Genomic DNA, 13,321 nt, shown 5'->3' with positions numbered 1-13,321 from the left:
GATAAGGGGGGAACTAACCAATAGAGAATTGTTATGTTATCTTGTACGTATGAGCTGAGCAGGAGTTCGTGGGCTTTTTTGGGAGGTGAGCGAGGAGGACGGACGTGTGAGGAGTGGACAGTGGTTCCAGGGCAGCGAGTGCTGGACGTCAGCGGTTCGGACGGTGGCCGAAGGCTCGGAAGGTTGCTGTGGATAGAACTGGAGGTGTGAACTCCAACGTATTAAAATATTATGTGCACAAACCGATAAACTTACTGATTTGGCACCTTTAGGTTATCTGTTTCTACTAACCCATCACTAAGAAATGGAGATGTGTGTGGTGACACAGTCATGGATACACAGAGAGTAAAGGAGGGAGCTTTGGACAGAAACCTGAGGGGCACACCTGTGTTGAGGGTCAGGGGTGAGGGAGCCCACTCTTACCACCTGCTGGTGATCTGACAGGAAGTCCAGGATCCAACTGCACAAGGCAGGGTGAAGGCTGAGTCTCTGAGCTTCTTGTCGAGTCTGGATGGAACTATGGTGTTGAACGCTGAACTGTAGTCCAAGAACCGTATTCTCACATATCATCCTTCTTCTCCAGATGTGTAAGGATGGTGTGTAGAGCTGTAGCTATTGCATCATCTGTTGATCAGTTGTGTCGGTGGGCAAATTGTAGGGGGTCCAGTGTGGGTGGTGGCAAGCTGCAGATGTAGTCCTTGGCCAGCCTCTCAAAGCATTTGCTTATTATTGATGTGAGTGTGACAGGATGCAGTCGTTCAAACATGTTACTTTGGTCTTTTTAGGTACAGGGACAATGGTGGATAGGTTTCAATGAAATTTCCTCATTCTTCTAAACTCCAATGAGTATCAGCCCAGAGCCATCAATCGCACTTCATTTGTTAACTCTTTCATTTGTGGAATAATCCTCATGAAGCTTCTCTGGATCCTCTCCAATGCCAGCGTATCTTTTTTCAGATAAGGGACTCAAAACTGCTCACAATACTTCAAGTGTGGTCTGACCAATTCCTTATAAAGCCTCAGTTCCAATATATTCCAATCCTCTCAAAATGAATGCTAACTTTACATTCACCTTCCTTACAACCAACTCAGCCTGAAAATTAATCTTTAAGGAATCCTGCACAAGGACTCCCAAGTCCCTTTGCACCTCTGATTTTTGAATTTTGAATTTTCTCCATTATTAGAAACTAGCCTATATCTTTATTCCTTCTACCAAAGTGCATGACCATACACTTCCTGACACTGTATTCCATCTGCCACTTCTTTGCCCGTTCTCCTAATCTGTCCAAGTCTTTCTGCAGACTCTCTGCTTCCTCAACACCACCTTCCACTCTTTGTATCATTTGCAAACTTGGCCACAAAACTATCAATTCTGTCATCCAAATCATTGACGTATAATGTGAAAAGAAGTGGTCCCGATACTGAACCCTGTGGAACAACACTTGCCACCGGCAGCCAATCAAAATAGGCCTTCTGCTAGTCAGCTAGTCTCCTATCCATGCTAGTATCTTTCCTGTAATACCATGGGTTCTTATCTTGTTAAACATCATCATGTACAGCCCCTTGTCAAAGGCATTCTGATGTTATTCAAGTAAATAACATCAACCAACACTCCTTTGTGTATCTGCAAGAATTCCTTCAAGAATTCCAACAGATTTGTCAGGCACTGTTTCCCTAGAAGGAAACCACACTGACTTTGGCCTACTTTATCACGTGCCTCCAATAATGGATATATCATCCTTAATAATGGATTTCAACATCTTTCCAACCACTGAAATGAAGCAAACTGGTCTATAATTTCCTTTCTTCTAAGTAAAAGATTCATCTATGAGGTCTTCAGCCTCCTCAATAGTCATGAGTGTATCCAGCTCTAACTCCAGTTCCTTGGCCTTGTCAGTCAAGAGCTGACGTTGGGTGTACTTCCTGCAGATATAGTCATCAGGGAGACTGTCAGGTACCTTGAAACCTCACATCTCACAGAATGTTTATGTGGGTGTGTGAGTGTGTTCAGGTGTGTGTCTGCATCTGTGTGTGAGTGTGTATGCCTGTGTGTCTGTATGTCCCTTTGTGTGAGTATGTAAGTGTGTTTACATCCATGTCTGAATTTGCATGTAGTGATTCAAAGATTCAAAAGATTCAAAGTACATTTATTATCACAGAATGTTTAAATTATAAACTGTGACATTTGTCTGCTTACAGGCAGCCACAAAGCAAGAAACTGGAAGAAACCAATTTTTAAAAAGAAAGACAAAAACCACTGCGTAGAGAAAGAGAAATGAAAAAAAAAAACAATTAAGCAAACAATAGAGCAAGTGACAGCATTCCAAATCAGAATGAGTCGCAAGATGTGCTTCCTGGAGCAGTTGGAGTAGGCCCAAACAGGTTGTGGATATGATGCACAAGGCCGGAGATGCAGAGCAGGTTGTCTGATGACAGCAAGGTTTGTGTTTCAATGTGAGGGGAAGGAGCCTTTCCCATGAATGTGTGTAGTTGTTTAATCAGAGAGAGAGTCATTGCCTGTTTATTAATCTGTAAACCAGAACCACCAGAAGGGAAGCTGTTAATAACTGTTTAACAAAGAAGACTGCTAGCAATCTACTTCAAGTTTTCCACTGTGGAGCTCTTTTGAAAGCTTGGCAGTGTTCCAGTATTTTATTCTGTTGGACTAGGCCCAGACATCACACCAGAGATTCCCCTGGTTCATATCCAAACTTACCGCACATCAGCTAACACGGCATCTTGCCTCAGTAATTCCAGGAGCTTCTGACCAGCAGAGGGGGCTGCAGTTTGACAGTTTTCTAAATGACTTGCAAGGGATGTGCAAAACAAATTAGACATTTGTAAAGAGAAGTCAAATGCAGAATGACATACGGCTCTGAGTGCATTTACTAGAGTGGGTGGGAACATTTCCCAGGCCAGAGTCTCCACATATGATCAGCCAGATAAGACGCCTTCCAGTCCCTCTGAAACTATCTGTAACCCTTTTATCCCCCATCACCTCTTCTACTTCTAATCTGTGCTTGCCCCTTGTAATCCTCTCCAGGTGGAGGGGCAGGTAGTGTTGAAGAAGTAGGGAGTATGCAGAAGGACTTCAATTGATTGGGGGAATGGACAAAGAAGTGGCAGATGGAATATAGTGGAGGGACATGTATGGTCATGCATACACTTTGGTAGAAAGAATAAAGGCATAGACTATTTTCTAAAGGGGGAGAAAATTCAAAAATCAGAGGTGAAAATGGACTTGGAAATCCTCATTGAGAACTCCCTAAAGTTTAACTTGCAGGTTGAGTCAGTGGTGAGCAAGGTAAATACATTGTTAGTGTTTATTTGCGGGGGCTGGGCCTCAAGGCTACGGTGTCACCTAGTGGGTGTTATGTGTTGGGGTGAGGGCTGGGCCTCAAGGGCACGGTGTCACCTAGCGGGTGTTGTGTGTTGGGGTAAGAACTGGGCCTCAAGGCCACAGTGTCGCCTAGTGGGTGTTGTGTGTCAGGGTGAGAACTGGGCCTCAAGGCCACAGTGTCGCCTAGTGGGTGTTGTGAGTCAGGGTGAGGGCTGGGCCTCAAGGCCACAGTGTCACCTAGTGGGTGTCGGGGCCAATCGACAGATGATGTCATGGACTAAGGGGTCTGAACTATATATTCTGCTTCGTTGTTTTTTACTGTGGGCATCAGGACTCTCATTATGTGATTATGATCATGTGTCTGCGATTGTTGCTAATGTGTTTATGCTCCTTGACCCTGTAGTAAAGCTGTTTCATTTGGCTGTATTCATGAATATTCATGTATGGTTAAATGACAATTAAACTTGAATTGAATTGAATTTCGAGAGGACTAGAATATAAGAGCAAGGATATAATGCTGAGGCTTTATAAGGCATTGGTTAGAGTGCACTTGGAGTATTGTGAGCAGCTTTGGGCTCCTTATCTAAGAAAAGATGTGCTGGGATTGGAGAAGGTCCAGAGTAAGTTCATGAGAGTGATCCTGGAAAGGAAAGTGTTAAGTGTGAGGAACTTTTGATGGCTCTGTGTATTTACTCACTGGAGTTAAGAAGAATGAGGGGAATATTGCTGAAACCTATCAAATATTGAAAAGCCTGGACAGAATGGATTTGGAGAGGATGTTTCCTAGAGTGGGGCAGTCCAGGGCTAGAAGGCACAGCATCAGAATAGTTGGTTATCCCTATTGAATAGAGATGAGGAAGGATTCCTTTAGCCAGATGGTGATAAATCTATGGAGTTCATTGTTATGGACCACTGTGAAGGCTAAGTCGTTGGATATATTTAAAGTGGAGGTTGATTGATTCTTGATTATTCAGGGATCAAAGGTTATGAAGAGAAGGTAGGAGAGTGAGGTTGAGAGGGATAATAAATCAGCCACAATGGAATGGTGGAGCAGACTTGATGCATTTGAATGTCCTAATTCTGCTCCTATGTCTTATGGTCTTTAATATTCTGGTCACCTTTCCTTAACAGTGATACTGTGGAAATCTTGCAGTTTAGGATCTAATGAGCTATCTGCTGGTTGATTGAACCACCACACTGAGAGATATGGAACATCCATAGCTGAAAATTAGCATTACATCAGCTCCTGATAGTGTTTTCGTGAGGGGAATGTGAGGTTTGTTTGTCCGAGGCTTGGTGTGAGCTGAGGCTTCAATCAGTTGTGTCATTACAGAAGACCAGCTTGGAAAGAAGTGTCAATAGACAATAGACAATAGGTGCAGAAGTAGACCATTCGGCCCTTCGAGCCTGCACCGCCATTTTGAGATCATGGCTGATCATCTACTATCAATACCCGGTTCCTGCCTTGTCCCCATATCCCTTGATTCCCCTATCCATAAGATACCCATCTAGCTCCTTCTTGAAAGCATCCAGAGAATTGATCTCCACTGCCTTCCGAGGCAGTGCATTCCAGACCCCCACAACTGTCTGGGAGAGGAAGTTTTTCTTTAACTCTGTCCCAAATGACCTACCCCTTATTCTCAAACCATGCCCTCTGGTACTGGACTCTCCCAGCATCTGGAACATATTTCCTGCCTCTATCTTGTCCAATCCCTTAATAATCTTATATGTTGCAATCAGATCCCCTCTCAATCTCCTTAATTCCAGCGTGTACAAGCCCAGTCTCTCTAACCTCTCTGCGTAAGACAGTCCTGACATCCCAGGAATTAACCTCGTGAATCTACACTGCACTTCCTCTACAGCCAGGATGTCCTTCCTAACCCTGGAGATGAAAACTGTACACAATACTCCAGGTGTGGTCTCACCAGGGCCCTGTACAAATGCAAAAGGATTTCCTTGCTCTTGTACTTAATTTCCTTTGCAATAAAGATCAACATTCCATTAGCCTTCTTCACTGCCTGCTGCACTTGCTCATTCACCTTCAGTGACTGATGAACAAGGACTCCTAGATCTCTTTGTATTTCTCCCTTACCTAACTTTACACCGTTCAGATAATAATCTGCCTTCCTGTTCTTACTCCCAAAGTGGATAACCTCACACTTATTCACATTAAACTTCATCTGCCAAGTATCTGCCCACTCACCCAGGCTATCCAAGTCACCCTGAATTCTCCTAACATCCTCATCACATATCACACTGCCACCCAGCTTAGTATCATCAGCAAACTTGCTGATGTTATTCTCAATGCCTTCATCTAAATCGTTGATGTAAATCGTAAACAGCTGTGGCCCCAATACCGAGTCCTGTGGCACCCCACTAGTCACCACCTGCCATTCCAAGAAACACCCATTCACCGTTACCCTTTGCTTTCTATCTGCCAACCAGTTTTCTATCCATGTCAATGTCTTCCCCCCAACACCATGGGCTTTGATTTTACCCACCAATCTCTTATGTGGGACCTTATCAAATGCCTTCTGAAAATCAAGGTACACTACATCCACTGGATCTCCCTTGTCTTCTGAGTGTCATCCTGAGGGTGGGATCAATTTGTACTTTCAAGAATCCTGGTCTTGAAGAGGAAGGAGACCTGCTTCTCTTAATGTTGCAACTACTTTGGTAGAACAGAAGGGTCTGAGTGAATGTGTTATACTGATCACTGGGGTCTCTATCCCACTCTAGAGGCCAGCCAAAGACCATCTGTAACCAGCCATTCTCAGACAGAACCATGGCTTGTCCTGGCTCTTCTCCTGCTGTCTGTCCACCTGAGGGAGAGAAATTTATCAGTAAATCACCGACCCCGAACTCTGTTTTTTCCACAGGTGTATGTGTGAACTGTCTCAACCCCACAGTGTAAATGTGGGGAATACCAAGGACATTAACTATGTTCATGTCTGTTCATAACCTGGCAGGTTGGATTACAGTCCGAGCTCAGGCCCTATGATATCCAATGAGAATAATATAGATGGCACCAAATTGCATTTACATTGTCCTTTTGGTGTAGCTACTTTCTCAAGGATTGTTGGCAAACAAAATTGTCACCCATTCATATGTATATTGGGGCTTTGTAAAGCACTGGTGAGGCCTCACTTGTAGCATGGTGAGCAGTTTTGGGTCCATTTTCTTAGTAAGGATGTACTGACACTGAAGAGGTTCATGAAAATGATTCCAGGATTAAATTGCTTGTCAAATGAAGAGCATTTGATGACTCTGGGACTGTATTTATGAGTATTCAGAGGAATGAAGGGTGACCTAATTGAAACACATTGAATGGTAAAAGGCCTTGATAGAGTGGACGTTTCAAAGGATGTTTCCTATAGTAGGAGAGTCTAGAACCAGAGGACACAGCCTCAGGGTAGAGGGGCATCCTTTTAGAACAGAGAAGAGGTAGAATTTCTTTAGCCAGAGAGTTGTGAATCTGTGAAGTTTGTTGTCATATTCGGCTGTGGAGACCAAGTCTTTATGTATATTTAAGGAAGAGGTTGATAGATTCTTGATTGGTCAGGGCATGAAGGGGTACGGGAGAAGGCAAGAGATTGGGGCTGAGAGGAAAAATGAATCAGCCATGATGAAATAGCTGAGCAGAGTTGGCCTAATTCTGCTCCTATATGTTATGGTCTTATGGAAGGGTATGAGAGGAAGTGATTAACACTTGGTCAGAAGGGAAAAGTTGTAGAGCAGGAAGGAGAAGGAGAGAGGTTTGGGGAGGAACCTAAGAGATGAAGCATGGTTGCCAGGGGTGTGAAAAATCTGATTTGGACAAGGGTACTGTTGGTCAGTAATTTTCAATTGTTTTACATAAATAAATCACATTAAACAGATCTACTTTCTTGGACAAAGTACATTTATTTGTGAATGACAAGCTGGTAGCTCTTTGCTGAATGTGCTTGGAGCAACTATTAGTGTAGTAGCTTATCAAGAATGCAAAAGTGTCTGAATCCAAGTTCACAATCTGCATGTATTTCAATATCTTAAATTCAACAGAAAAAATATGGATTTTTCCTGTTATTAAAACTATTCCTCAAAGTCAAAGCACCCCATAGCAAACGTTTACTTCATGCAATAAATTAAGTCTGAGATGGTTCCCCTGAGAAGTTCTCATACCTCCTGTAGACAAGCAAGTATTACATATCTATGTTGTGAAGTGCCATCCTCTACCACGTAACTTGCATTTTTTGTCGACTCAGGAATGAATGGTTCCTCTCTGTTCATTTATTTTCTTTACTGTCACCATTTAAATCCGAGCTGCTGGTCTTCTCTTCTCTTCCGTTTACTTCATTCACTGTTTTCTTCACTGCACTGGTAATTGAGAGTTTGCCCTCGTTGCTCTCAGTGGTTTTCTCTGCACATTTCTCAATAATCTCTGTCAAGGTTTTTGTCACTTTCTTGTCGGTTTCACCTTCCATTTCATCTTTCTCCAACTTGATATCCAACCCATTTATGACAGCTTCTAGGCTTCTCTCTCCTGACTGGGTGCTCTTGCTTTCAGGAGCATTGCCTGGGACTTTCCCTTCTGCTTTCCCAATGCTTTTATCTCCTCCTTCCTCACTTCCTCCCTTATCTTTCTCACTCTCTTCCCGTGTTGATATTTCCTTCTCTTTCTTGCCTCCTTTGCTCTCCTGCTCCTTCGGGACATCTGCCATTATCTCTTCCTTTGTCAGTCCATTGGGGGTTTCTCTCCACTCAGAGTCTTCTGTCTTCTCTGCTTCATTGCTTTGAAATTTCACTTCTTGCATTTCGCTTTCTTTTCCTGGCTTTTGCACCCGTCCTTTTGTCTCCTGTTTGGGTTTCTGCAGTTCCTGCTCTAGTTTATCCCCTTGCTTTTGGTCTTCAGCTTCAACAGGACATGCCTCTTTATGGCTCGGTCCTTTGAGCTCGTCTTTCTGTTGATGTCCGTGCTCTTTACCCTGTTCCTTACCATTCCTTTCCTCTTCAGCATCTCCATGCTCAGTCTGGGCTTGCTGGGCTACTGTTTGTGTCACACTCTCATTCATCTCTTCAGCTTTGGCTCTTTTTTGCTGCTCAGACTCTGTTTTTACCATCACATCTTCCTTATCTGTTTTTCTGTCCACTGACATCTTCTCATCATTGCTTTCACTCTCTATTTGGCTTTGTTGTTCAGCCAAACCTATGATTTTGCTTGTTCCGGACTGTTCCATCTTGGTGCTCTCTTTCTCTCTTGCCTCTTCACTTTCTGCAGCTTCTTCTTTGGTGGCTTCTCTTTCTGCAGTGCCATGCTCTTCATTTTCCTTTCCACAGCCAGGCTCTTCATCCAACATTGTGGCTGGACTATTTTCTTCTTTAGTTGGAGCTTCCTCTTTTTCAGACCCTTTCCCCTCCACCCTTCCTTCTTTACTCTCTGTGCCTCCTTCTCCCATGCTTTCTTTGTTAGGCTCACTCCTCCTTTCGGCCTCCTCTTCATCAGAGGCTTCAACTGTGGTCATCTCATCCTTGTCTTCATCCCCTTCATCAGGTTTTCCTCCTGAGCTCTCAGAGATCACTCTGAGAACTGAATCTTCTAGGTCCGACATGTCAACTTCCTTTGTGGTTTCACTGATAATCTCTTCCACAAATTTGTACTGAGGAGCAGCCTTGCTGGGGGTGCGCTTGGCTTTGGTTGGGGTGTACACGGTATGGGTCAGGGACTGGGTTTGCCTGTAGGTGTAGGAAGGAAGAGTGAAGGTCCCTGCAATGGACCCAAAACGTGTTTCCTCCCCTTCAAGCAGTTTCCTTAACATAAGAAAGAGAGAGACGGACCAACAGAGAGAGAGAGAGAGAGAGAGAATGAAATAGAGAAACAGAGGGAGAGGAGAGAGAGAGATCATTCGTTACTGTTATGATGTGGTGAACCAGTTTGTGATTCCAAAGCCAACATAGTCACCTTGTTATTGGGAACGTCTGCCTTCCTGTCCCCTTCATTACAGTGCCATTGAGTCACTCCTTAAGCCCTAAACCTGCAACCATGGGTAGACCAGATGCGAGGAATTACCACCATCCCCTCCTCCACCTCACATTCACTGTTTGTGTTCCCAGAAAGTGCTCAGAGCCCCAGTACACCAGCGTTCCCATGTAGATTGTGTAGCAGTGTAAATGTGTAGGGATGTGTAGGTGTGTGGGAGTGTGGGATGTAGAGTATAGGGCTGTGGGGTGTAGATGTGTGGGGTTGTAGTTCTATGGGTGTGTGTGGGGTGTAAATAAGTGGGATGTGGAGTGTAGATGTGTGTGTGTGAGTGTGTGTGTGTGTGGATGAGTAGGATGTGGAGTGTAGATGTGTGTGGGTGTGGAATGTAGGTGTGTGGGGTGCAGATGTGTGGGGGTGTGAGGGTGTAAAAGTGTGTCGGTAAGGGTTGAAGATTTATGAGGGTGTATGGGGGTAGATTTGTGGGGGTGTGTGGGGTGAATTGTAGATGTGTGGAGGTGTAAATGTGTTTGGGTGTAGATGGGTGGGGTGGTGTGTAGATGTGTGGAGGTGTAGATGAGTGGGGTGTAGATGTGTGGGGTCGTGGGAGTGTAGATGTGTTGGTGTGGGGGTGTAGATGTGTAGAGATGTAAATGTGTAGGGTGTAGATGTGTGGCTGTGTGGGGAGTAAAAGTGTGGAGTGTAGATGTGTGCAGGTAAGAGTTGGAGATTTATGGGGGTAGATTTGTGGGGGCAGTGTGGGGTGGAGTGTTGATGTGTAGATGTGTGTGGGTGTGGTTGTGTGGGGTGGTGTGTAGGTTTATGGAGCTGTAGATGAGTTGGGTGTAGAGGTGTGGGTGTAGATGTGTAGTGGTGTGTGGAGGATAGATTTGTGGTGGAATTGTAGGGTGTAGATGTATGTGGAGTTTAGATGAGTTTGGTGTAGATGGGTGGGGTGTGTAGAAGTGTTTGGGGTGAAGATGTGTGGGGCTGTAGGGTGTAGATGTGTGTGGGGGATGTAGATTTGTGGGAGTGTAGATGTATGTGGAGTGCAGTTGTGTGGGGTGTGGGGTGTAGATATGGTGGCTTATTGGGTGTAGATGTGTGGAGTGCGCTGGGGAGAGGGCAGAATTCTGCTACTTTTTCCAAATCCTCACGCTAACAGTGTGGCCCTGGGCGTTGAGAAAGTTCGGTGCGAGTTTAATTTTATTAGAGCCTTTTGCACACTGGTGTTGGTCACACTGTTGGTGTGCTCTTTTATTGATTTTATTATGGTTATTGGTTTTATTGAGTATGCCTGCAAGAAAATTCATCTCAGGGTTGTATATGTGACATGTACTTTGATAATAAATTTACTTTGAACTTTGAAAAGTTGGAGAATGTGAATTATTTCTGTAAATCCTTCCACTCGGTGCGGATGGGGACTTGGGGGAGGGGTCAGAGAGGAGGTGGTGGGGATTATTTCACTCGGAACCCGGGAGGTTTTTGTGGAAACTCGTACAAATAGAAGGGGAAGCGGGTCTTCCGGATCCAGGTCGCTCCACCAGCTGTCACACTACTCGGTAACTCAATACACCGGGGAAGGTCCGTTTGTTATCTGTCCAGGGTACTGAAGCTGGAGAATCTGATCAGATAGCGTCTTCTACAGATAACCGCTGCTCCATCAAACCCGTTTACCCCGGCACCGACCCACTGGCTCGACCCCATCACTCACCTTATCATCGACCCCCCCACCCCCACCTCCACGGCAGCGTGAAATTAGTGGCGACGGTGTGAAATTACTGGCGACAGTGAACGCAGTTTCTGGCAATTTTAATCACTTGGGCACCGGCTAATCTTTATGATCCGACAGTCCGCTTAGTGAGGATGGTTATTGCATCGCGAGGCGATCCCCCTCCCCACCGTGGTCGTTGGAGGGGGTGAGAGCGAGGATCTGTATTTACCCGATTTACACGGGCGGGGGAGTTCTGTGTACCGCAGATTCCGGGTCAGTTAAACATTGCAATGTAACGGGACTCTGTGTATCCCAGTGAAGGGCACCGCCTGTGGGGAGAATGTTCTCTGCTGTCTCTACATCTCCGTTGCTACAGCTTTAACCCTTTCGTAAATCCACCTTTCCTCGTGGGACTGTATTCGGGCCAGTTCGGCTGTACTGGAAACTGGGCACCCGACTGTTGAGTTTGGAAGTTCAGTCGGCTGTAGGTGAGAGGTAGAGGAGACTGCTCCTGTAATGAATCCCGACGGAGAACAGCAGATCAAACCAGGGACAGAAATAAATCCCTAGGGTTTTTATTAATTTTTCAGGTTTGAAGATCACCTTAAGAAATAAGGCAGAAATCGGCGGAGTAATAGGTCACCCTGTACGCTTCGACCTTTTCAGAAAGCGCGCCGCCTTTCTCACCGTTTGGTGTTGGTATACGATCTGCCAGTCGTCGCTCCTGAGCTGGTACAGACCAAGCCTACCTGATACAGTTGTCCAGCCGGCGGCTACAGTCACACCTATCTGTATCCCCACCCGGAAGTCATAGTCACACCTACCCAAAGGTTACAGCCTCACTTAACTGTAGGTTAGTCACACCTACCCGTAGGTTACAGTCACATCTACCTGTAGGTTACAGTCATACCCACCTGTAGGAGGCGATTTCCACGTCTAAGGCCATTTTGACATTCAACAGATCCTGATATTCCCTCAGATGATGGGACATTTCCCACTTTGCGCTTTTGAGCTCGTTCTCCATCTGATGGATAGTGTCCTGGAAGACAAAAGACGTAATTGGGAAAGTTACTAGCTCAATGCCGGAGAAGGGCTGGGTGTAGATTGCGCAGGCGGCAGACGCTCTCACCTGGTACTGCATCAATTCGGCATCGTGTCTCTCCTCAATGTCGCTCAGCTGTTTCTCCAGGGACTCCTTGGTTCCGCGCACAGTCTCCAGCTCGATGCTCTTGGACTGCAGCAGCCGGCGGTATTCGCTGATCTCCTGCCGACGGCTCTGCAGGGCTTCGTTGTTGATCTCGGCGGCTTCACTAAGCTCCGCAAACCGGCAGCGGAACCACTCCTCAGTATGCTGAAGATTGGCGCTAGTGTAACCCTCCATCTGCGCCCGGATCTCTCTCAGAGCCGCCGTCAGGTCGGCCTTGGCGAACTCCTTGGGCTCCAAGGTGACCTGGGACGCGTGAAGTTGCGAGAGGAGCTCAGCCACATCGTTCTGGTGGGTGGCCTTTCGGAGGGTAATCTCTTCGGCTAGAGCCCGCTCCTTCTTCTCCAGCTGCAGTTTCAGCCGTTCACCGTCCTCGCCCTCCTTCCTGAGGAGTTGGGCACCTACATCCAGTTGCTCCCTGAGCCTCGCCTCGTCCTCGCACTTGCCCTTGAGGAGGTGGAGGTCCTCTGCCAGCCGCTCCCTCTCCAGCTGGAGCTGAGCCTTCTGCCGCTCCACGTCCCGCAGCAGCTGGCGGAGCTCACCAAGCTCGGGCCCGAAGGCAACGGCCAGCCGCGACGGCGACAACTGCCGCTGTCTCAGTTGCGCAATCTCCGCCTCCAGCCCCCGGTTCTGCAGTTCCAGCTGGCGCACCTTCTCGATGTAGCCGGCAAAACGGTCGTTGAGACCCTGCATCTGCTGCTTCTCGTTCAAACCGACCGCCCTGTTACCCTCGCCGAAGGAACCCGGCATGGTGAGCTCCAGGATGGCCGAGGACTTGAGGTCGCGGCCGCTGCGCTTGGACAAGGAGACAGCGCTTTCCCTGGCCCAGCTGTGGGGCAGAGGCACCGGCAGCAAGGAGCCCAGGTGCCGAGCCATGTTGCGGGCGGACTCCGTGCGGTAGGAATGCGACTGCCAGCCGTAGCTCATGTTTCTGTCCCGGACTGTCCACGCGAGTGCAGAGCCGCTGCGTTCCTCGGCTTATATAGAGACATGGGTGGGGGTGGGGATTGCGCAAAGTGAGCTGTCCCAGCGGCTGCTTGCTGTTCTGGAGGGGGATTAAAAAGGGTGTGACGCACTCAACCCTCTGGTATTACGTGAGGGCTGTAA

General features: G+C 46.7%; 1 protein-coding gene across 1 annotated transcript; it reads right to left on the bottom strand.

Moving 5' to 3' along the window:
* Positions 1–7,597: 7,597 nt before the first annotated feature.
* On the bottom strand, positions 7,598–13,013 carry LOC132379172 (neurofilament medium polypeptide-like). The gene is made up of 3 exons (XM_059946829.1): positions 12,140–13,013; positions 11,925–12,049; positions 7,598–9,127 (listed from the first exon to the last, which is right to left on the bottom strand). The coding sequence occupies exons 1-3, from the start codon at positions 12,962–12,964 to the stop codon at positions 7,606–7,608; spliced, it is 2,472 nt and encodes an 823-aa protein (XP_059802812.1). The 5' UTR covers positions 12,965–13,013; the 3' UTR covers positions 7,598–7,605.
* Positions 13,014–13,321: the final 308 nt, after the last annotated feature.

This window comes from Hypanus sabinus, chromosome 21 (genome assembly GCF_030144855.1).
Source record: "Hypanus sabinus isolate sHypSab1 chromosome 21, sHypSab1.hap1, whole genome shotgun sequence".
NCBI classification, from domain to species: domain Eukaryota; kingdom Metazoa; phylum Chordata; class Chondrichthyes; order Myliobatiformes; family Dasyatidae; genus Hypanus; species Hypanus sabinus.
The sequence above is the reverse complement of the archived record's forward strand: the minus strand, read 5'-3'. Positions and strand labels throughout refer to the sequence as shown.